The sequence below is a fragment of the Vicugna pacos genome, chromosome 5, assembly GCF_048564905.1.
Source record: "Vicugna pacos chromosome 5, VicPac4, whole genome shotgun sequence".
NCBI classification, from domain to species: Eukaryota; Metazoa; Chordata; class Mammalia; order Artiodactyla; family Camelidae; genus Vicugna; species Vicugna pacos.
In genome coordinates this window covers 36976430-37002180 of record NC_132991.1, presented here as the reverse complement: position 1 = coordinate 37002180, position 25751 = coordinate 36976430, and the positions used below count along the sequence as shown (strand labels likewise).

Below are 25751 nucleotides of genomic sequence, written 5' to 3'. Positions count from 1 at the left end.
TTCTCTCTGAGACACTGGCCTGTCCCTATAGGAGAAAAATCCAAACTATGTTTTTAAAATTGATTACTCCCTTGCTTTTGATGACAGTATGCTCCCTCCTGGTTCTCTTTCTACTTTACTGACTGTTCTTTTCCTTTCCAGCTCTTCTTCTTCTGACTTCTCTAGAAATCTTATTATTCTCCAAGTTAATGTATTTGCAAGATAGGCTAACTGCTATAACAGTAACAACAACAAAGCCCCTCCAAAAATTCAGTGGGTTAATACAATAGAAATTTTTTGCACATTCATGTAACCATCCAATAGTGAGTCCAGGTAAGTGGGGAATGGTGAGGGTGGGGAATGGGGTGCCCTGCTCCGCACAGTCATTCAGGAACCCAGGTTGATAACATTTCTGCTGTCCTCCTTCAGTGACTTCCAAGGGTATTTCAAGGTTATTCAAACCTGATTATCAACATCCAGCAGGGGGCAGTGGGGGTGGAAAAACGATGGAGGATCATGGATGAGAGGGTTTTGTAAGTTAGGCATAGAAGTAGCATGAGTCAATTTTGCTCACATCCCATGGTTAGAACTTATCACATGACCACATCCAACTGAAAAGAGGCCTGGGAAATGTCACCTACCTGTAGTCCCAGCAAAAAGAGGAAACGGTCAGATTATTTTACAGTCTCTGTCACAAGTTTCTATTACTCTCTTAGGTGATTTTTATCTAATACTAGAAGTTTCAATCACAACTTGCCCCTCAAATTCATTCTGAGGATTTACACTTTTATGTACCTCTGACTACATCTTCTCTGCTCCATCCTCACTACTGATATCTGGATTTGGGTCTTTTGCATCCTTTTCCAAACATTACAATACCCTAATTGATCTTTCTGCTTCCCTCTGTCTTAACCACTTCAAATCCATTCTCTCTATCATGTTCAGTTATGTTTTCCAGATTGTGATTTTGAAATCCTTCAAAGGATTTACCTACAGGAAAAATCCAAACTTCCTAGCATGGCATAAAATTTTCTCCAAGATCTTGCTGATACCTCTGCATTTTCTCTCATCTTCTAACTCTTTCCCACTGTCACCCTCCACTCAGTCACACTGAACTACTGTGGGTCTCTAAGCTGACCTGGTCTCTCTGCTGTTCATTCTACCTAGAATGTTCTTTCTCTAATTATTTGTCTAGAAAAGCCTGTTTATTCTTTTAGGCTTACTAAATGTTTGTTCAATAAATGGTTGATTGTATTATGCTAAAATATATACCAAAATAAGACTTAGTGCAAATGTTAAGATTCCTAGTTACTTCATAAGATTGAGAAAAGGAAAACAAACCTAACCTAAACTCCACTGTAAATGCCCTTTTACCTATATGACATGGCTTGTGCTAGTTCTCCACAGATACTGTTGTAATTCCATTCACTGCCTCGTGGAATATTTAACCAGAATTATGAATGGTTTGCAATAAGGTTCAGCCCTTAGATCACCCTGTGTATGCAATAGTGCTGTTGTATAAGATTTTGAATGTAGTCATCTGAAACTCAAGAGTGAAGTTAACTGACTAGCAATAGTACACTCTGACCAGGCAGCTTGACTTGTTCAAATGTTTAGATTGTACTTAGGAAAAATGGTCTTCCTGATACTATGTTTCATGTGACCTTTTTTTCTTTCTCTCTTTCTTTCTTTTAGACCCAGGAGCATATAGAAGAAAGCAGATCTGGATGGGCTGGTGGAGTATGATTGTTATCTTTTCCTTATCTTTAAGTGAGACTTGACAAATTCTCAGCTATCAAAGGACTATTTGAAATGTATTCAAACTGGCACTACTTGTTTTTATAGAAAAAATGCCAAGGTAAAAAACACAAAGGTAGTGATCCTTTCAGCAATGTTGTGCCAGACAATTTTAAATGTCTGTGTATTTAGAATTCTATTGAGAGCAAATCATATACCTCATGTCCCTACCTTACCTCTTTCAATTAATTCTCTGAAATCCAATAATTAATACTACTTATTAATAGATCAAATAAAGACCATTTTTCAAAAGGGAACACAATCTTTGATCTGCTTAAAATAAACAATAATTATCAGCCATTTGGACCAGGAAAAATAAATACATTGTGCATCCTTGGTTTAGAGATAACCTGCCTCTTACTTAATTTTATATAAACTGAAATGAATAGGTGGATTTCATATGTATGTAGATTCATTCTAGTTTTTAGATAAAGTGTTATCAAATAGGAAAGTGTGTAGTTTGTTCTGATTTGTGATCACTGATATTTAGATTTTGGAGGTATAGGATTATTCAAATATTTATGAGGATTTTTAGTGTAAAAACCATGTTTTAGGAAAATATCTATTATATCTTATATGCTATATGAAGTATAAAAAATAGGACAGAGACTAAGTGAATGCTGTCTAGATGCTGCCATTTATCACAAACGTGGTAGAATTCAACTAGCATTTGGGTAAAAAAAAAAAAGACTACTTTTTCTAGGATTCAGACACAGGCAAAGAAAAAAGAAACTCTTAGGAACTAGTTTAACACATTAACCCAAGACAAGGGACAATAAATAATTCCGATTTCAATTCTAAGATAATAAGTCTTGTAAAAATTCAAAGTGAAGGTGGGTGGGGAAAAGATAAATTGTAAAGGTAGATTGTAATCTTCAGCTATGAGAAAGGTTTTTGTACACTTTCCTCGATCCAGCAGTTTTAGCTTACATTTACTCCCTGTCTCCAAAGATACTTCAGGTTTCTTTATTCATTAACTAGTTATTACTTTATTAATTATATAAGTAAATGTAAATTGCATTCTAAAATAACAAAGGAACAAGGATAAGTGTGTAATTCAGAAAAAGAATGGGAAAAGTTCTTAATTCACTCTTTGGGACTGTACTAAATAACACAGGAAAAATGAGGAGAATTCATTGGAAAAACATGATTTTCTTTCTTTTTTTTGGTGGTGGTGGTGTGGGGGTTCTTCATCAGTCAGAAGCTCACTTTTCAGAAAGATAACTCCTAGATCAGCATTTGAAAACTTGAGGAAAGGGAACAGTTTAATTTACCAGTTCACTGCCACTGTCGAGATTTCCAGTAAAGAATGAGAGAAGGAAGAATATTTGAAAATTTCCTCTACTTGTGTTCTCTGTGATGATCCTATAACTAGAGTTACTATGAAGTAACATGAATGATGTGATTTTACCAACAGATAAACAATGATACCAACAACCTTATCAAAGACATGATCTTAAAAATCCATACACATTCTGAAAATACTACCAGCATTCAAAACACTCTGAAATATTTCAGAAAGCATCTTTTGAAATCTCCTATTTATAAATACCTTGAGGATTACAATTGTATCTTATCAGTTTTTACAGTCTGGATAGCACCAGCTTTGCCATCTCAGCAAATATTAGGTAGATGTATGAATGAATGAATAAATTGATTGATTACCTTCTAAAGCTATAGAATATTGTTTTAAATAGCCTGAGTGGAAGCACATACGTGTGCCTTGAGGGAAGATGAGGTCTCTACGTTGCATCAAAAGCCATGCCAAAATAAATACAGTAAATAATGAAAGATTTATCTGCAATATATGATTTTGTGTTAGATTTTAATATTTGTAGCTTTGCAATTCTATTGGGAAAATTATCTTTCTTATCTACTAATCTCAGTCTCTTAAAATTGATCCAATAGTCAGTAAACTTTCTAAATATTGGAAGAGGAATTGTCAAAAATTCTTCAAAATGATAGCTTTCAAGAGTAAGTTCACGCTTCTCCAGGGCAACTGCTTTCAAGAGGTCATTCATTAGATTTTATAAGTTCTGAGATGTCTTTTGAAAAAAGTCAGGCCCTGACTTTATATAGTCATAACTCATATGTCATACTATGCTGCATAGCTTCCTTTGACCCATAATCAAACCAGTGGCTTAATAAAATTTCCCAGAAATAACCTAGAAATATGTGTCTTTCAGACATCTGTTCAAATAATATTAATGAGGGTTTTAGATAAAGTGTACAGGCTAGTCATATTAGTATAAATTGTAAAAGCAATTTTAGATCAGGTGTTCTTTTAGAATTTATCAAAGAGATTTAAAGTGGAAAAGACCTTCTGAGATCACCTATAAATTTAAAAAGTGAGATTAAATGACATGAGATTAAATGAATGCTCTCCTCAATGCTTGGAAGTCGGTGCTTTTGACTGAATGTGGACGCAATTTAGGCATCAACCTAGATAAGCAGGCCTTCAGGTGATTTACCAACTGTCGCAAGAAATGGTCTGGTGGTAAATAATCTTACCTTCTAAGTAAAATATTTTAAATGGCTTTGCACATAGAGATGAGTAATTTATCAGCACATCTAAGCACGATAAAGGGACCTGGGAAGAGGCCTTGTTAAAACCGAGGACCACCTAGTTACGTGTGCTCCGCTAGGGCCCAGGTGTGGCTGGCTGTAAGAAGCACTTAACTCAGCATGCATTATGGACCTAGCTCTGGGAAAGCGAGTGCGGGAATATTTCACACTCTCTTTACCTCACCCAAGTTACCTGTTCCTCTAAAGCAGCTGTCTTTGACATGTGCAATAAAAGGGGAGAAGATAGCAGTCTTTGCCTAGCAAAACTATTCTTCCTGTTTGCCTGATTCTAATATCTTAAAACATACCACTTTCCCCTCTTACTATTTATTTTCAATGAAAAGGAAATCTCTAGTTTTAATCCAGAACTAAACCTTTTTAGAGTTCTTTAACTAACTGCAGATGTGAGGAGAGTATTTTTTTTATTCTGGCACTTTGTATTTTGTGACCACGGTTCTGTTTTATTGGTTAAGACAAGGTAGAGCCAGTTTTTGCCTTTCACTTTGAAGAGTGAGAGGGAGGCATTGTGAAGTGGTTACTGGTAAGTAAGGATGCCATCATTTGGCTAAGAGGGCGAAGCCTCGTTCTAAAATGAAAGACTGATTTGTCAGACCCAGACTAATGAAATTCCATCTACAAAACTGCAAATCAGAATTTCCCATTTCTGGGCCTCTTAACTCTCAGTTTCACTTAGTCTCAATAGACAAAATCCTACCAGGGCTGACCTTATTGTTAATGCAACTAATAAGAGAATTACGTAAGGAAACGGCAGGTTTCTCATTATTCCATTTTTCATTTTGCTAAAAACATCCATTCTCTGCCAAAGAGATAAGACTTAGGACACCATATAAGTTTCCTGGGGCTGCCATGGCAAATTACCAAAAATTTGGCTTAAAACAACAAAAATTCATTCTTTCACCAGTCTGGAGGCTAGAAGTCCAAAGTCCAGGGGTTAGCAGGGTCACACCCTTTGAAGGCTTCCGGGAATAACCCTTCCCTACCTCTTCCAGCTTCTGGCGGCCTCTGGCCATCCTTGGCCATCCTTGGCCATCCTTGGCTTGCAGCTGCATCCCTCCAATGCCCGCTTCTGCCTTCTCATGGCTTCTTCTCTGTGACTCTCTGCATCTCTTTGTGTCCTCTTCTTACAAGGGGACCAATCATTGATCTCACATCTCAGGGCCCACGCCTCAATCCTTACTTTGATTACATCTTTCAAGATCCTACTTTTAAATAGGGTCATTGCCTTGGTCTGCTTGGGCTGCTGTAATGCATACCACAGAGTGAGTGGCTTATAAACAACAGCAAATTACTTCTCACAGTTCTAGAGGCTGGATGTCTGAGATGAAGATGCCGGCATGGTCAGTTTCTGATGAGAGTTCTCTTCTGGGTTGCAAACTGTCAACAACTTCTTGTTGCATCTTCACATGGAGGAGCAGAGCAGACTGAGCATGTTCCCTAGTGATTTTTATAAGGGTACTAATCACATTCATGGGGGCCTCCCAAATCCTAATGGCCTCCCAAAGCCCCACCTCTTAATGCCAACATATGAATAGGGGAGGACACAAAGATTTTGTCCATAATAGTCATTTTCCGAGATTGGGTGGAAAAGAATTGGGAGGAACACTATTTAGGTCCTATAGACACCACATCAAATAAGTTGCATTTTAATATCACGAAATTCTAATGATGACTTTTAGGAAAAGCATCAAGTATCCAATCACACATGGGGCCATCATTAAAGGGACCTTCAGCTACTTCTCTTGCTCTCTTCTTGCTCAAAAGTGGATCTCAGTAAGATGGGTGTCAGCAAGATAGGTGTTTGAAGCTAAAAGATACCGGTAGTCTTTTGGTTGTTGTTGCTTGGCCAGTTGTAGAGGAGGTGAGTGTCTCGGCTCACCATCACGGTAGAAATGCTCTGACTGAGAGAGCTGGTTGGGGATAACCTGTGGGAATTTCTACTCTGCATGACACAGGGTAGCTCTTTCCTCATGGAGCTCTTTCACCACGTTAGCATCCTTCCACAACCTAATGACCAGGAGAAAAAGAAGCCAGCAAATGTAAACTGAGTCTATGTTTTTTAACGGGAAAAACTACTCGCTAAAATTTTGTGTAAAGACATTTGCAAGACTTCAGTTATCTGTACCATTTGGGATGTTGTGGTGTGGCTTGCTGTGTTCCAGGACACACCAGACCTCTGTCAGAGACTCCTTAGGTCATTAAGCAACTCCCAGCAGGTGGCGAGAATGGGTCCTGCCCAGAGGTCAGAGGTCGCATTGAGGTCTGCTCTGCTCCCTGAGCTTAAGGAGTAAACCTCCCACTGGCTTGTTGTGGGTTACATTTTCCTCTCAAGTCCTGAAATCCCTCCCTATCATTAGAAACTGTAACTAGTGGGTCACAGTATTTTAATCTTTAAAAATGCCTTTACTGTATCATCAGCATGAGGTACTCAGCATTTGATAAACCAAGAATTAAAAGGATTATTGACCTTCATGAGAGTCCCACTTTGGTCAAATACAAAATTTTAAAGTTTGAGTTCATTAAACATCAACATTCATTTGTGATTCTTTTAACTTTATCTCACAGCACGTAATCTCAGAACAAAGAAATTATTTTTTTTACATTTGTGATCTTTTTATGCTGCATTTTTATTTTATTTTTTGCGAGGGGAGGTAATTAGGTTTATTTGTTTGTTTTTTAATGGAGGTACTGAGGATTGAACCCAGGACCTCATGCATGCTAAGCACGCACTCTACCACTGAGGTATACATCCTCTGCCCCCCAAACATCAAAATTCAATCAAACTACACATTATTATAAACCCCAGGCATATGTAGTAGCAATTTAGCAGTAGTTGGAACGTGTCAGTGCCTGTTAGAATCACCAGAAAAGCTTTCCCTCTGAAAGAATCGGACTTCAGGTGTGAGTGACGGAAGGTAGGAGAGGCAAGGCATTCTGGCCTCGGTAATAATAACTATGCATTGCTTTTAAAAAAAAATCTATAGTTTTAGTTTGGTTTGTCTCTTGAACATAACCTCTGTTCATTTCTTTCAGTTCTTTGTTTCAACACCAGTTTTCAGCTCTGATGCCATTTCATACTACAAAATATTTAGCGACAAGGATGGCTACAAACATATTCACTATATCAAAGACACTGTGGTATGTTCCTTCCAAGATTTATCTCCTCAAAGATCATTCACTTGAGGTTGCTCAAATAACGCTCAGCTTCACACAACATAATGTTTGTCTTTTTATAGGAAAATGCTATTCAAATTACAAGTGGCAAGTGGGAGGCCATAAATATATTCAGAGTAACACAGGATTCACTGTAAGTATTGCATGAAGCTTGATGCACCATTCAGGTTTTAATTGGCACTGATGGATGTACAAATGATGCCTCTTTTAGTTAAGAGTATGTTTGTTACCCTGTGGTTTAGTTCAGGCAGCTGTGGTTTCACTGACACTGCACGTTCTTTAATAATTAGTCAACATGATTTGCTTTTGGAAAAAATATTGAGTAGGTGGTTGTTTCTCTTCTGATACCTGGTAGATAATTATATTAAAAGTATAAAAATTTAAAAATAGTAGCTGGTCCTAAAGGCAATTTCCCCCCCAGAACTTGAAGCAATAAGGAAGCTTCATAGACAGAGGGCAGCCCATAAACATAGAAATGTTCTCACAGTGAGTCACTGTTATGTAAGTTTAAGATGATTAGCTGTAACAGCCATCATTTATTGAGCAATTATGGGTACCACAATAAGTAAATAAATAAATAAATAAGCAAATAAATAAACTAGAAACAATGATCCCAGTTTTATAGATGAGAAAACCGGTAACTTGGACATTTAATTAACTTGGCCGAGGCCACATTGTTAGTGGTAGAACTAGGTTTTAAACCTAAAACACATTAAATCTAAGGTTCTTATTGATAACCTCAGCATGGGGCTTCTTCCTTCCAGTTCTTTCCTTTTCAGTCCATCCTGCATACTATCTAAATAAACCATGTTAAAGTAAGCATTTATGATCAAACTTCTCTAATCCCTCACTTCTAATAAAGTCCAAATTCAGGGTACTCTCCTATAGCCTGCCTACCATTAGCTGGAATTTTAAGAGCCAAAGAGGAAGATCATTAGTCCAGGCTTCCTGGATAAAAAACCTTTCAGAAACCTATTGCCAATCCATAGAATTCTTTGAATAGTCAGCAAAGGAGTTTGGACATTACATGCAGCAACCAGTGTAAGAAGAGTGACCAGATAAAAACAGACGGGAGATTTCAGGTGTAAGATGTTTAGCAAGAGGAGAAAACTGAAGGCAGGGAGACCCAGGTCTGGTCATTTTCTAGCCCTGAGGTGACAGAGGCCTGAACTAGACCAGTGGTGATGAAATGTGGACTCTGAGGGAAAACCATGCCCTCTTTATTTGCATCCTTGGCACTTGGCGTAGTGCCGGGCACACTGTTGTTGAATGAGCGAGAGGAAGTGTAGATAGATGGTGAAGACAGACAGACAGACACCCAACAGGACTGATGAATCCGTGGCTGTGAGGGAAAAGGGCAAGGAAAGAAGGAAAGTGGACTCTGTTCTAAGTATGAGAGATGAAGACAATCAAGAAACCTTTGACATAACAAGAAATCTGCAGGGGGATGTTCAGAAAAGCTGAGTAGTTGATTTACAGGTAGTTTGAGATGATGTGAGAAAGGCAAGAACAAGCAACGACTGGAGTCATGTGATGTTAGTAAAGACATTTAGAAGGATGCTAGTTTAGAGGACAGTTAATACGAGGAGTGGGGTGTATTCTTTTCCTTTTACTGGAAATAACAAGGTTTTTATTTCAGTGAGGACATAGAAGTACCTGAGTTGCTGGAAAGTCCTGAGAATGTTTATTCCAAACTTTTCACATTCTATTATGCTCTTGCTAAAAATAAAAATCTAAAAAATTTAAAAGAGAGTTACTTTGTGATATTCAGATGAACTCACAGAGGAGTGAAAACCATGCCACTAAATTGGATATCCCACTTCATGGTTATATGAAGACAGGTTACAACTGGGATTCAGATACTTAAGTAATGAGTATGTTCTCTTGTGACTTGTTTTGCTTTTGGGCAAATTAACATGTCCTTTTGTGTGGCTCATAACAAATGAATCAAAATATAATATACCTATAATAAAAAAGAATACTCAGCATAATTTAATCTTTCTCCTATAATATTTATAGTTTATAAATATATTTTATATAAATGTATACATTTATATAAACTTTATATAAATGTAAATGTTTTTATATATAAATTATACTTTATAAAGTTAGAGTAAATACACAAAATTCAGAATTATAGACAGCAGTGATTTGTGTACGTAAGTGCCAATTAATTGTTTCATAACATGGAAATTGGACTATATTATTATGTTAGTACTAGTATTAATAATTATATCACCACTTAGTCATCAATACTTGTTTAATAACGTCTGAATGTATTTTCAGGTTTTATTCTAGCAATGAATTTGAAGGCTACCCTGGAAGAAGGAATATCTATAGGTAATTCATGTTAATTCATCCTAGTATTTTTATATATTGAAATTTAAATAAAAATCTGTCAGAGTTTTCAGGATGTATAGAATATGTTTTAAAGGGCTGAAATGGAATAAGGTTAATTTATGAATTAAAATAAAATATTCAGAGATTATTGTACACCACATCGGTATAAAAATTTGTATCCCCAACATATTAGCTAACTCAAAATGTTTTCAAAAGAAAAATCAAGAAATTCTAATGCTGATATAAACAAGGTATTAAACACTTCAGATAAATTTAGTGGTAATTGAGGACATTCATTTAACATACATTTATTAAGTATCTACTGTGCTCCAGGCATGGTATTTATTCCCATAATGTGTGGTTTCCTTTAATGTGACTCCCTTTGGCATAAGCCTATTACTTTGGGAAGGAATTCTTCTCTGTTCCTAAGTTAGTGTTTAAGTTAGTCCAGGGGCCCACTTGGTGATTAGAATGGTGCCCCCGTAGTTGCTTCTGGATGTGGAAACAAAACTGCAGCTACTGTGGGCTGGTGGGCTGCTATAACCCATGCACGTTTTTATCTGCCTCACAGATGTGCTTTATTTAATCGGCACAACAACTCTCTGAGCCAGGATTTGCACCTGGGCACGCTGACCTTGACCCCTAACTGTTAGCTGCCTACCTAATGCTTCCAAGATCACACCAAAATATGAACATAGATACTACTAACCATAGCTGAGGAAATAATAAACTTTTTCCTCTGCTGCATTCGCCTGTTCTCTCCTGGATCCTGGCTTCTTATCTGTTGGGGAGAACCCCTCTCTGGTGACAGCAGCGGCTCTGGCCACCCTCCACAACGCTCAAAGTAAGATCAGGGGCAGCAGGAGAAGGAACACTGCAGCGGCCACGGGTAACTCACCAGCCAGAGCGGGACTCCAGCCCTGTCTCCGTCCTGGTCCAAGTACCATCTAGCCCTCCCCAGATGAGCCTCTGAGGGTTTGGGTTAAGGTCCAGAGTTTGTATATTAAAGCCAATCATCCAGACAGTGGGCCCAGCTTAGCAGGTACAGGGTGGCTTGCGTGGGAACGTGTGGAGGGAGCATTCCCAGGAAGAGCTTCCACAAGCCCACATTCCCTGCCAAATAAAATGACAGGTCCAGGAGCTACTTAGAACTGTGACTTCTTATTTCCAGTTGGCTTATTACTAATTTCCCCTTCCAGATGTGTGATAAGGACAGGGACCCCTTTCTTGATCCTGCCAGATCTTCCTTATATGTTTTGCCACCGGAGTACATAGAGAGAGACGGGAGGTGAAAGAACCATGCATTCTCAACCACTCTGTAAAGTGTAAGAGACTGATGGTTACTGAGAAGGGACTACTTGACTCCCACTTGAGGTGTTAGAAATTTCTCCCACAGCTGGAAAACCTCTCTCAAGGTTTGTGCCTATTCAGGCAAAGATGGATTGAAAATCAGGCAAGTCAAAATACTGTGATTCCCCCTTTCCTTTAAATGATATTGGCAACAGAAAAATAGAGTGAGTTTGATGGCAATATGTAAATTAGTCATTTTCCATGGAGTGGTACATTTTGATAAATACAATCTCAAAATTTCAGCTTAGTTTTATCTTCATTTTCCTCTAGAATTAGCATTGGAAGCTATCCTCCGAGCAAGAAGTGCATTACTTGCCATCTAAGGAAGAAAAGGTGCCAATATTACACAGCAAGTTTCAGCGACTATGCCAAGTACTATGCACTCGTCTGCTACGGTAGGTAATGGACCTTACACATGCTCTCCCCACCCCCCCAGGCCACTGTCCTTGTCCTTGTCGCCACTATCTCATCAAACCTTAGCTACAGGTTATTGAGCACCTGTTATATGTGAGGAGCTTATCTATGTTATCTAATGCTTACGGGAAAAAGTGTGAATCAGATAGGGAGGCATTATTATCTCCATTTTTTGCAGTTGAGGAAACAGAGTAACTTGCAAAAGGTCGACACTGCTGGTAAGCATCAGAGCCAGATGGGAGCAAGAGTCCCTTGATTGTAAATCCAGCCTCTTACCCACCACGTGCCACAGCACCATGACGTTGCATGCAAACACTACCTACCCAGTATCTACAGCGGGACACGATTAACATTATAAAAAGAAGCATCCTCTGATAAAACGGTTGCTGGACTTCAGCGCCATTTGCCTGAAGAAATGTCAGTCTCCTATAGCCAAGGAAAGAAGCCTGAGCTCTTTGCCTGGGAGGCCAGCAGTTCTTTGAACTATAGTTTCAATGGGGATGGAAAGTGAACTTTTGTCACCTAGTATGTCCTTTCTAAATGTGGGGAACATAATAAGTAATTCATTCAGGTGTTTAAAAAACTAGGTGATAAAATATACTAGACATGTCCTGGTTGTTTAGACCATGTGCACATTCAGTGAATAATTTCTATCCAAGTAATTTTATTTGATGCATAACATTTCATCTATATCTTGAACACATAGCAAAGTTGGGCAATCAGTAGATCAATGTGATATATCAGGATCCTGGGAGTCATCATGGGGATTTGGAAAACTAACTTGTGAAATGTATCCGCTCCTCCATTCTTTGTCCCATCCCCTGGGTTAATCCCTGAGTCCCCTTGGGAGTGAGAGACAGAAAACAGGGGATTATTACAAAATACATGCCACTCTCCTGTTTCTGGTATCAACTGCCCCTATTCAGGTAGGTGGCTCAGAGAACAAATAGATTCTTTGACTGACTGAGATCCCTTCTCGGTGGCAGAGGACCCTGAGGTTTCCTTTACTTTTCAGAAGGAAGGCTACTCTGATATGCCACTTCCTCAGTCCAGTCACCTGGGCCCAGAACCTCAGCCCCAGCTCCTTTAACTATGTGGAAATGAATCAGCATTTTAACCCCAATGCGCTGCCCTTCAAGATAGCACAAGATGTCAGTTTAATACAACACTTTTCACAGAATGTTTGGTCAATGGCATCTTTGCAAAGTCAAAAGGTTGCTGTTCATGTGCTGATTGTGCTTATGGCATTTCAAGGTATCCATTAAAGTTACGTGCAACATTTTTTCATCCCAAGCTATGCAACGTATGTTGAAAGCTTACATGCCAGGCGCATAGTATCATTGAACTGTCCTGAGTGAGCCGTTTGTCTCTTTTCTCTCCTTAAGGGAGAGTCTGCTTTCTTTTCATCTTTATATTCACAAGGCCAAGAAGAATGGTTACTGCATAATGGGCATTGAGTGCTTGCTGAATGAACATAGGTGCTAAGGGAGATCAAAGCATTGCTGCCTTTTGCAAAGTGTACCAAAGCTCTCATTTTTATACTGATATATTTACTGATGAAGACATCGGTGGCCCTTCACATACAAACATGCATTTACGTTTATCTGCACTCTGCCTTTGTACAGTGCTTGAATGCTCTCTGAAAGCACCATACAACTTTTTCTATCGCTTTGTCTCCCTAAGATCTTCCTGAGCCTCAGTGCCCCCTGAAGAGATAAGGAATCAAAGACTGAGCTCTCATCAAAAGTTGGTGAAAGAGTCCTTTCTAGAACTTGAATCGCCTGACTTTTCCACACTCACTCTTCCTCGGCAGTATGGTAATTTCCCATTTAGCAAAAAATATACTGTGTGGGAAGCATCACATCGTCTGGTGTTTTTGAAGCTCCAGTAAAATGAGTCACTGCACCATCATAGGAAAAACCTTGAAATCTCTCCCTTTAGGACTAAGAGTAAAGCTTCATTATGTAACTTCTAACTCTCCAAGAGAGATGGCGAGTAAATCCCAGATAATAGGATTGAAATAGGTATAACATATTGATGATGCTGATGAAACAAAGGCAATGCAAAGGAGGATTCTAGACAATGGATACTTATGCCACCAGGACCACACCCCCAGGCCACTTGTGTCAAGGGCAGTCAGTTTGCCTTCTAGTTTGGGCAACAAAGATCTGCCAGTTGTCCCTGCTGGAACTGTACACTGTGAAAATTCCATAAGGTGAATGCTGATTGACTACAGTCTAGAAATTCAGGCCCACTGCCTTACATTCTAACCAAAAATCTAATGTGTGTTGGTCCCTTCTCATAACTTTGGAGAAAAAAACTGACCAAAAGGAAAAATCCTGAAATTAAATTCTAGAAAATGCTGAGACTCCACAGAATAAAGAACTGCTGGTTTTTGAAAGAGCCTAATGAATAATATCCCTCCTCCTCACTCTCAAATTAGTCCGAGGAATCAGGCAGGAAATCAAAATATTAGCTTCAGTACCTGTAAAGGTTAATGGAAAATGTGGCTAAGGTGTGCAGCTTCCTAACATTGCAGCTCAGAATTGCAATTACTCACACGGATAGAGGTGCACCCAGACGGCCGCTGGCTTCGCCCGTGGGGCGGGCTCTGTCACACTCACAGCGCTGAGGAACAGATCAGAGCGTGTTCTCTGCAGGCAAAAAGATGCCAGGAACAAGAAGAAGGAGCTACTCATACCCCGGTTTTCTCAGAGCTCATCAAATAGGTCATTTCCCTTCTGCTTGCTTGGGGCCAAGGGTGCTCTGATGGCGCTCCCACTGCACAGAAGGAAGCATCAGGAGAGCAAGTGGAAGTCTGCTCCCAGCCTCCATGTTTGTTGCCTTCAACTCACTGACTGCCTGCATAAATTCTTCCTTTAAAAATATATTTCTAGGTATTATTTTATTCTATACTTCCAAGTGATGGATAATTAATGTTTAATTATTTGTAGATCTAATTAAAAAGGCTAGTTTCTGCACAGAGAACCTGAATTCCATGTTGGAATATATGGTGGACACTGGTTTGCCACCCAGAACTCCCACTTTTAGGATGGACTCACTCATGTCTCCAGCTGCTGAGAGGGCTGAGGGCTGACGGCTGACGGCCGACGGCTGACAGTTCACAGCTGAGCCCCCCTCTCCCACCCTAGAGGTTGCCCTCATCACAGGCCACATCCAATGATCACTCCATTCTGGGGTATAAAAGCCAGACCAATTGGTCCCAATCAAGACAGCCCTGCAGGCCATCCAGCTCCAGAGCTCCAAGTGGGGTTGGCTGAGGTCTCTGTTGCAACTGCACCGAGATCCACCTTTCCTCCCTGCCCTGCTCTTTTCCACCTCCCCCTACAGGTGTGCATCCTAATACCGCACCCCAGATGGACTTTGGTGCACACAACTCCTTCTGGGTCTGTTTCCTGGGGAATATGACCTGTCACAGCATATTTGAACAGGATACATATTCTATGTAAATGTATTTCTGCGTATAGAAATTACATGAAAGAAAAAAAGACGCTGGGTCTACTCACCAAAATAAACTGAACATTGAACCCAGAAACCAGATTGAAGATACAATCTAGGTACTGGTGAAGGTTATTTGATCATAAAGACACGGCTAAGACTGGCCCACCCAGTAGGACATCTTCCCAGAAAGCCATTTATCACTGCAGCTTCTGGGGTCCATTTGTATAATTAGATCCCAACAGTTTAGAATCACTCTTGGAAAAGTACACAGGCAACTGTTTTCTCAGGTCTGTTCTTTGATTAGGCTGTGATCTCATGGGTTGTTTAAATGTAACTTAAAAGGTGATGTTTACTTCTCTATGGGGAAAAAAATGGCTGCAGAACTAAAAGATGTAATTGAACTTGACAGTAATTGCAAATATTACCAGCAGTTCTTGTTGAAAACTAAATGTTATTTTCAAACTAAGCTGCGTTTTTGTTCTCATCTTGTGCACAGGCCCAGGTCTCCCCATTTCCACCCTTCATGATGGCCGCACTGATCAAGGTACTGTCTCTTGTGTGCTGTTGTTTTAAGAAATCCTGAACTCTCATAACACTACACTGGAGGAAGCAAGACAGTTTCCCCACACCAATAAGGGGGAGAGCGATGGACTCTGTTGTCATATAGCTTATTTATCTACATTGGGCTATTCTTTGAGTCAAACCTGATCATATGAAATTTAATCATTAATTGCAGTAAGAACCTGGCATAATGTGGATGAGCTATATAAGAGGGATTAATCCTGTCTTCCCCAATCATCCTTATTAAAAAAAAACACACACAGAAGCTTAGAATTGGGAGGAAACTTAAGATTTTTAGTACAATCTCCCCCCCAAGTAAGAATGCCTGTTTTTTTGTACCATCCCAAACCGGAGATGAGTTCCAGATATAACTCCAGTTCGAAGCAGAGGGTGACTATCACGCTAGCTTTTTTGTTTTAACAGCTCCATCACACTGTTGCCACATGTGAAAGCCCTGAAATTTGGAGGCTCTTTCCATTTTCAACTGCTATCAAGACAGACCTCCTTCATCCTGTATTTGTGATATTGGTTCAAAATAGTTCACAGCTCAAAGATGACCGTTTTTGCTCACATCAGAGATGTCGAAGTGTATAATTGCCTTGGTATCTTCCTGCAGTTCTCTGTCATCTGTTGCTTCACCATTAAACATCTAGGGTTGAAGCTGATGGAGGCTAGGAACAATGAGGGACTTCAGCACTCATGCCTGCTATCGTCCCTGGACAGCTTTGGTGACAAGTCAGGAGACTGCTTTGGAATTAGTTTGGCTGCCAGCTCAATGGCCCAAGTATAGGTGAAAATAAGGTAATGAGGAAAAACAGAGTCAATTCAGGAGCTCTGGAGAGAATGGGCATTGTAATAATGAAACTGCGAATTTAATTTCATTTTGAAGTTTTATGGTTTTTTTACCTTGTGTCTAATAAGGAAATACTTTTAAGAATAACAGACTATATTTCTCAATTAGGCTCAATACTGCTTTCAAATATGTAAGTTTTTGTGTTAATGGGAATCACCAAAAATATATAATTCCCATTTTATCATGACTGCAAAATAAAGGTTAGCTTCCCTTTTTCCATAGTGTGAATTTTCACTTTCTTACTATCCTCCTCATATTCCTGCCAGCCACCAATTTCTGTACTGCTTACAAAGCTTTATTACTTCACCCAATATTTACAACATAGGTACACTGTTCATGTCATTCTTATGTATGTCGTATGTATTTACGTGTTTTCTAATTCTCAAAACCTAATTCAGATTCTTTTACAGCACAGTTCTGCAAACTTACCTGAGGATGAAATTCTCCAGAGACGTTTATTATAAATACAGATTCTCAAGCCCTCCTCAGAAATTCCAATTCAGTAGATTTTAGATTGGGCTAGGGAATCTGTATTTTTAATAAATTCCCAGACAAGTTTTGGAGCTGCTTTTTAGAGCAGATGCTATGTCTTCTATTTATTTGTAATTTTTTCACCCATTTCCCATTGCATTTGATGCCAAGATCTTCATTCAACAGTTATTGATTAAGCATCTATTGCTTTAAACCAGACACTACTGAATACTAGCTCCTTAAAATGCACAGATACTGGGTTAGGTATGGTCCCTGTCCTCAAGAAGATTATGCAACAATGGGAAATGCAAACATGTGAGCGGGAGCTTACAATACAGTGGGGTAAAGTGTTAAAATGGGGGAAATAGAGATAGTATGAAATCATGGCACCTCATCTGGGATTTGAGGGTTAGGAAATGTTTCTTAGTGATAGCCACATCAACTTTAAGTCTCATTAATTTAAATAGGGATTGATGCTGTTTGGATATCTGATTAGTCAAGAGGATTGATATCAGAGCTTTTATTGAAAAATGGGATTCACAATGGAGAGGACATATTTGGAGAGACAAATTTTGTTTTGAATGTTGAGTTTGAGGTACTGATGGGATATCCAAATGCAGCTGTCCTGGAGTGACATAGTTTTGGATCTGGATGTTGGTGGATTGGTTTGGACTGACGATAATAATCATGATGTCATTCATTTATAGAACTCATGGTTACTAAGTCCAGGGAAATGGATGAGACAACAGAGTGTGGAAAATGAAGATGGGCAAGGGTAGTGGAGGATGAGGAGGAAGTAGAGCTGTGCAAAACACCAACATGAGACATGGAAGGAGAAAAATGAACCTGTAAAGGAGACCAAGAGGGAACAGAAGGACAAAGATAACCTTGAGAGTACAACGTAGTGGAAGGCAGGGGAGGAGAGGAGCTCAAGAAAAAGGGAGCACTCATCTGTGTCAAGTGCTGCAGAGAGTGAAGACAGACCTGCTCCAAATCAATGAGCTCAGCAAAAGAGGATTAGTGTTAGCTTGGTCAGAGTCGTTTCAGTGGAGCAGTGGAGGTAGAAGCCCAATAGAAGTCAATTTAGTTCTGCAAAGGAGGTAAATAAATAAAAAGAGCGAGTATTTTCAATAGGTCTGACTGGCAAAAGGAGGAAAGAGAGAGGATGGTGGCCAGAAGAGATTGATAGAGGTTTAAGTTAGTTTTTGAAAGCTGATAAACATGTGAACATAGTTGAATGCTGATGGAAGAAATTTGGAGAAAAAAAGAGGTTGAAGATGTGAAGGAGGGGAAAGTGGAGTCCAGAGACAGGTGAGAAGATTAATCTCTGACTTTGTGAATGAGAGAGGATGAGGAAATTATTGATGTAACTGTACAAAAGTTTGTAGAAAACAGTGCAATGGTTTCATTTTCTCTGCAAAGTAAGGTAAGGTCATTTGAAAATAACAGATAGTACTTGAACCAGATGCTATAAAAACCCAGAAGAGTTGGCACTTGAACAGAGGTACATATCACGTACTAGGTACTGAGCATGCTGGGTGTTGAGCAGACAGTGATGAGTGAAAGAAGGCACATGGTGCAATCTGGACTCCCTGCACAGTCTGGACTCATAGCACTCCTTGCCATGTTATAGGATTTTAATCCAAAGCCACATAGAGAAGTCCAATGGCCACCCCTCCATCTCCTCACAGCCCCGTGAAATTACATTTGGCTCTAAGGGGTGGGAAAATTGCCCACTTACTATCCATAAAAATGCAACCCTGGATTGCAGAAGCATTAACAAGCTTTTCCATTCAATTTGTCATTTCAGTTAAGTCATGAATCAGAAAAGTTCAATAGCTAGGAACAGAATGGAGAAGGAATCAAGGACAAACCAGCCCGGCAACACCTGCATATGGTTTCCAACTTCTAGTGACTGTTGACAAAATGTTAAACATGATCTAAATAAATAAATATTGCAGCCCCTCTGTGTGGTTGCTCCACCCATGAGTCCCTTTATCCTGGACAGCTCCACATTCAGAGCCCACATGCGGACAGTGAAGAGCTGGCTCCACTGTACTTAGAATCATGTATCCATTTGATTGATTGATTGATTCTTTTAGTTTTAACTTTTCAGTTGCCATAAGTATCTTCTTCCTGATGGATTATCCAAAGTTAAAATGAAATGTATTATATATCTTATACAACTCGTACCAAAACATCTCTTCTTGTTCTAAGATTAAATATAACACGTTGGAGCAAAATGCCATGAGTATATGAAAACTGAGAGTTATAAGGGAAGTGATTTGGCAAACTCAGTGTAGTTACATGTACTCCCCCAGTTCCCCATCTTTAAGGACCACTTTTTTAACAAAGCACAGAAACAAGGAGTCCACACGATGTCTTTTGTAGAAACTGCCGTATCTCAGAAGTCATCCAAACCCTCTTTTAGAAAATAAAGCTACAAACTCCACCTATTATACAAAAGTCTAACTTTTCTCTAGAAGGTATCTAGTATCCGTTCAGTTCAAAATAAAGCTTACAAAAAGCCTCTACTGCTAGAAACCCATTCGAATGGACCACCAGTCCACAGCTTCGGAAGAGTAATGGATTTGTTCAGTTTCAAAAACTGAAGTGTGAAACATAACTAAGCTCAAAGATAAACAGCAGTTTTTTTAGGAGCTCTTTTGAGGTGGAAGACAGAAAGGGGTCATAACGTGTATATACTGTTGTTTTACTAAGATATCTAACTATTTTGAGAAAAAGGATTTGAAGGAATAGGATGCACAGTAATTCAATTTAAAAAATAAAATAAAAGAAGAATATTCTATATTAAGCAAATACAGCAGGAAAAGGTTAAGAAAGAAATAGTTACACAAAATTGCAGAAATAATATTTGACCTCGCACCCTGAAAATTCTAAAACAAACTTGGTAACTACGTAGTTATTTTAAATTTGAGGTTTTAGCAATATAGATTTTCACTTCTACTACTTCTTTTTTTAGAAAATAATTTTTTTAAATGTCACCTACTCAGGTCATGGCTTCACATTAAAAAAGAAAAATTGGAGATGGGAAAATGTGGCTGAATAAACATCGTTGCTTCTGTGATTCTGCTCAAAATGTGTTTTGATGCCGTGAGGATCAGTTTAGGAGACAATGATTGATGTCCTTTATAAGCTTATTCCTGCTTTAAGGCTGGACTGAAAATATGTGTGTCAATATGAAACTCCTCAAGCAAACCTTATACAGTTTCAGTTTTATCCATATAAAAAGCCAAAGAAATTTTAAGAAAGGAATTTACTTATGGAAGTGCTATTAATTGAAAACTGACACTTTTTTTTCCCCAGAAATTAAAATCCTGGAAGAAAACAAGGAATTAGAGAATGCTTTGAAAAATATCCAGCTGCCTAAAGAGGAAATTAAGAAACTTGAAGTGGACAATATTAGTAAGATCTTTTAAAAATTTCTCATAAATAGATATGAAGCTGAACATTTATCTTGCTTTTTTTTTAAACAAAATTATAGGGTAAATATTACAGCCTAAATGCGACAATATTATAGAATCTTAATTAAAACAACCTTACTGTCACAATAGAGTTTTATGAAATATCTTTCATATGTTTCTGAATTGGGTTGATCTTATACTTTTCTATAGCTCCATTTCAACATGGATTTTTTTTAAGAGTTTATCTAATTTTAATTTTAAAATGTGTACTTCTAGAAAACAATGGTTCAGCATTTCTAGTAACTTTTAAATTGGACAAAAATATGTAGTAAAAATCAACTTAAAACATCTTCTTGATTCTTAAAAATTTACTAGTCATGAATTGATTTTATGTTATATAGTCTTATTAAAGAAAATAAATAATGCAATGAGTACAATGGAATGAAGTTTTTTGCTTCTTTTTGTTTTTCAAGCTTTATGGTACAAGATGATTCTTCCTCCTCAGTTTGACAGATCAAAGAAGTATCCTTTGCTAATTCAAGTGTATGTAATATTTTCTTTGGTTTAAAGTATTTACTGAAAATATGTTGAATTAAGTACACATTTATGAGATAGAATGAACCCTTCTCCTTGGTAACAGTTCCTATTGATGCTGTTTTTATATATTCCCCAACTAATCAGAGTAAATAAAATATGGCTATTTAAAATAGCTTGAGAAAGTTTTGAGATTTTAGATGGACTTGCTTGCATTTGCTGTTTTGAATTTCCTTTGTGTGGCAAATTGCCTAATGTGTCAGAATACCTTTGAGATAGAGAAATTGCAGCCAAAAAAAATATTGTAAATCATCTTAACATCTTATGTAATTGAGTTAGAAATGAAATAAGGGAATGGAATACATTTTGTGGAATCACACCCAAAATCAGTGCTGACCTACACACAATTTGCTTAAAACACCATGCATTTTTTTTAGTATATCTTATGCCTGCTTTTAGCAAGTGGCAGGTGGCAGAAATGACGAAAAACCCACACATATTCCTTGAAATGCCAACCCTAGATGTATCCGTTTTGGGGAATAGGAGAGGCTGTGTCCCAAAACAACTTCCTTGTAGCAAACCTCTGGGAAAAGCCTGGTCCTTTCTTGATTTTGAGCCAGTTCTAATGCCACTGTTATTGAAATTTATCATACAAATGTACTGGGAAATACTAAAGGCAATTCTTGGCCATGACGGGAAGTTGAGTTTCACAAAGGAATCAGAGATGCTATCTTTTTCTTTTTCTCTTTTCCCTTTAGGTATGGTGGTCCCTGCAGTCAGAGTGTAAGGTCTGTATTCGGTATTAGTTGGATATCTTATCTTGCAAGTAAGGAAGGGATAGTCATTGCCTTGGTGGATGGGCGAGGAACAGCTTTCCAGGGTGACAAACTCCTGTATGCAGTGTATCGAAAGCTGGGTGTTTATGAAGTTGAGGACCAGATCACAGCTGTCAGGTGAGCACCTTCTCATTCAAACAGAAATTGATGTGCAAACAAAAGTCGTGCAATCACTATTGGGTTTCTCCATCCTTAATGACTTAACTCTTTTTGTCTGTTTTCCTAACTTCATCTAAAGCTATCATTAATTTTAAACGGATATTTTTGCTCAATATGAGAAAAAATTGTTTATGGAAGAGAGCTAATACGTGTGTTGAAAGATGATTTCTAGTGAAAGATGATAAATACTCTCTGTGTTTCAGTCATTATAATAGCCTTTCATTACCATGGCTCACAATTAGCAGAAAATTTTGTATATTCTAGGGATGGTCTGAATTTGCTCAAGCATTGTGGAGTCTTCCTCTTAAATTTAGAAATGGCTCAGATTTCATCAGCACTATATACTTACAGTTATTAGGCATTCATTTGTAATTAAACCAGCTATGTTAGCAAGAAAGTGTTTTCCTATTTTCATATGACAAAAAACTCATTCTACATAATAGAAATTATAGAAGGAAAGCATTTAGAAGAAAGACAGTTTCATAACCTGAGTTCTTCTTCCAAACTACACTCTCAACCACAACTTAGGGCTCAATCATCTTTTCCTGAAATGAAAAGAATACAGTTATCAAAATTGTTCCTAATTTGGAAACACTGTGCAGGATTCTTCTGGGTATTTCTGTATAGTTGTTGGGTTTCTGTTATCATGGTGGAGTCAGAGAATAGTAGTTTGTAAACGTAAAAACTAACGCAGGCTGATGGTAGTCATGGATATGTGTGCTTGCGTGACAGCTAAAGGTCAAACGCTGTTCCACAGCAAAGAGCAACCTAAAAGATTCATTAGTACATTTCTTTCATCATCTTAATGTCATTCATAGTTACTGATTTCAGTGCAGAATATACAACACAGATTGTATTTAACAGCTGGGAGCCAGGCCCAGGCAACACTTTTCTGTATCTTTGTCTCTAGTCAAAACAGAAGAGTTTAGACTCACAAGTTATTATCATTTTTTAGATAGAAAAGTAATCATAACCCATATGTTTTGAAATTTTTCTTCCAGTCTGTGAACAGTAATACACACACATTACACACAAAACTTTCAATTAAAAACAAAGTCTATTTGAGAAAAATCTGACAAATTAATAAGTAAATTATTAAACAACACTACACAATCCATAGGCATCATTCACACCCAACTAGGAAGCTCCATCATTCCTACGGATCCAGATTTTTAGCTTTTCCACTGTTAACTTCTTTGAGAGACACTTCTGTCTGACAGAGAGTGGTGGAAAAAATAGTTCAAAGAAAAACTCCGAGAATCAGTTTCTCCTATAAAGACTATGGTATCTCTTAGTCTCGTCTAAAGTCTAAGGTATGCCTTAATAGGAACATTAACCAATACAATTGTCAGCATTTTAGACTTAATCCTTTAAGGAATTGTTTTTGGTACTGTGGGTCACATTTATTTGTATTTAAATCATGCAATAAACACCAAGGACATGTAATCCTGGGACAATATCAAAAGACAGAGATGTAAATTATGGTAATTAGAAATTCAATTAGAAATTCAACTTTCCAAAGTTGGTAAAGCTAAAAACTGGTTTGTTTTGGCATTGGTTAAAAACAATCTTATCATTAACAACCTATGTCATTATAGTTTTGTGAATTTATTTACCATCAAAATTCAGCATTCAGATTAAAGAAGACTATCTCAAGAAACAGAATGGATAGCTTCTTATGGTTTTCTCTTGGGTGAAATGAAAATTGAAACCTGAAACTCACCAATAGACCTTAACAAAAATTATTATTTCTGATGTTCAGCATACAAGGACTCAAAGCCACAGATTCTATGGATTTTCACTGTAACATAAATGTCTTTGGCATTTAGAATTGAAGATGGACCAGAGATGGTGACTGGCTGCCTTGCCCTCCTCTGAGCCATTTTTAGGGTGGAACTCGAACAGAGTCTTCCTGCTGTAGATCAGGCATACGTTCACTCATTAGCTCAGTCTCTTGACAACAGAGCAAATACTAACATATGCTATTAGGAGATTCTGTATAAAATTGCGCAATTTACAGTCTCTACTTTCAGTGCACTTAAAAATTTTGAAGAGTGAACAAACCACGTGAGCTCTGAAGGGACAGCATGACTGTTAGATGGAACTTCCTGTACTCACCTTAGTGAACATGGGGTGGCTGTGGGCCCATGCAAACTCTGTACTCAGCAGTGGAGATGCCAGCTGGTCCTGGTCTTGGCTTTGCTTGAAACCATTATTCTACGAAAGTGAAAGGGAAGCCTTGGAACCCAAGGCTTTGAGAAAACAAAAGCTAAAAAGATAGATTTATAATGATAATTCCGGGAACAATTCAATCACATACCTCCCCAAGAAGTGTTTTAGGAATGAGGCTGACCGTCTGACCTGGGGAGTTGGGATTATAATCCCTCTGGGGTAGCTCTCAAACTACCTCCCGCAAAAGAATGAAACTTGTCTCCTTGAATCTGTTATAAAATGCAATCTGACCAAACGTTTTACATATCAAAAGAAAATCATATGTACATATTTGGAAACAGTATTAAATACTAGTCAGGGTCAAGAAATAGATGCAAGCAAAGCAAAGCAGGAGAAAAAAAAAAGAAGCCTTACAATCTCACAAATGTTGACTATACATAAGAGAATACGACAAAGAGAGGCTTTTGGAGTCAAAGCTGAATTAAAAATGAGACCTGCTTTCTTCAGGCTCCTCTCCAAATGTTACATATGTGAGATTTGAAACTTCAGTAGTTATAGGGTCAAATCTGCTCATTTGGGGTATGTTTGGCATTTTGGACATTCCCATAATTTTGAAATTTTATGTAACTTGAGAGTTAGGGGCAAGGAAGAATTATATGAGGAAAATAGATCGTATCATACTGTTATACATGGTATCAATACTAACATTTCCAAAATTGAATAATAATTGATCACTAAGGTTTCGAACTGACCTTTGATCTATGGACATTTTTAGGAGAGACAAGTTGTCAAGTTCAGTCCAGCCTCCAAAATTAGAAAAACATGCTTTTTCATTTGTTGTTAACATTGTGTTGATTTAACCACATTATCAACAGTATTTCTGATTACTCGCCTGGAAGCACTTCAGATTTTGGAGGTAAATTTTATAGAGGCTTATTGGTCTCAAAGTGCTCAGATTATCTAGCTAACCTTTAACCTAGTCCTGCCACATTAAGTGTTAATGTTTCATTTCCATGTTAACTATTACACTATCATTTCCTGTAAATGTCATCCTTTCAGAATAAACCTAGGAAGGGAGCTGTTAAGCATTTCCTGTTCCCATGTATCACCTGTTATTTGCTTTTACCCCAGATGCAAGGCAATATGATTGCTAGCTTCTGGGAGATCATAAAATCACGAGTGATTTTATGGCTCAGAGCTGTCTTCAAGCACTAGCAGCGAGTTGTTTTTTGTTTTTTTTGTTTTTTTTTTTTTTTGGACAAAGAAAGCAAACCTTCTCTTCTTTCACTTGGCTTTTGAAGTTTGTGGAAGAATTGCTGAAATGCCACAAATTGCTGCCCGTTTTCTCTTCTTTACTGTGAACGGCATCCACACAGGTAGCAACTCTCCGTTTGCTACTGAATTTCTCCCCTGTAGACTCCGCAGTGTCCCTCAGAATCAGTGTCGAGTAAGCTGTGACTGACGGGGCTTCTTCCCATCTGCTGGTCCCGGGCGTCTGCCCAACTCCTCTGTGCCTCAGAAACAACCGTGCATGCAGGCTCCATGCAAGAGCAAAATGGTTGCTGTGAAATCCCTTTAAGAAATTCCATTATTCAGCTAATGAAAACCCCTCCATCCCAGTTCCAAAGAGAATGAGAAAGG

The 25751-nt window shown here is 38.2% G+C and overlaps 1 protein-coding gene across 1 annotated transcript in view; it reads left to right on the top strand.

Moving 5' to 3' along the window:
* Positions 1-25751, top strand: part of FAP (fibroblast activation protein alpha) — a 63015-nt gene that overhangs the window by 24643 nt on the left and 12621 nt on the right. Inside the window, exons 13-21 of the mRNA XM_006196221.4 lie at positions 1675-1719; positions 7393-7497; positions 7596-7666; positions 9820-9873; positions 11494-11618; positions 15596-15643; positions 20312-20410; positions 20883-20952; positions 21702-21896. Of these exons, the coding sequence (XP_006196283.1) occupies positions 1675-1719; positions 7393-7497; positions 7596-7666; positions 9820-9873; positions 11494-11618; positions 15596-15643; positions 20312-20410; positions 20883-20952; positions 21702-21896 (812 nt within the window). The remainder of the gene's footprint in view (positions 1-1674; positions 1720-7392; positions 7498-7595; positions 7667-9819; positions 9874-11493; positions 11619-15595; positions 15644-20311; positions 20411-20882; positions 20953-21701; positions 21897-25751) is intronic.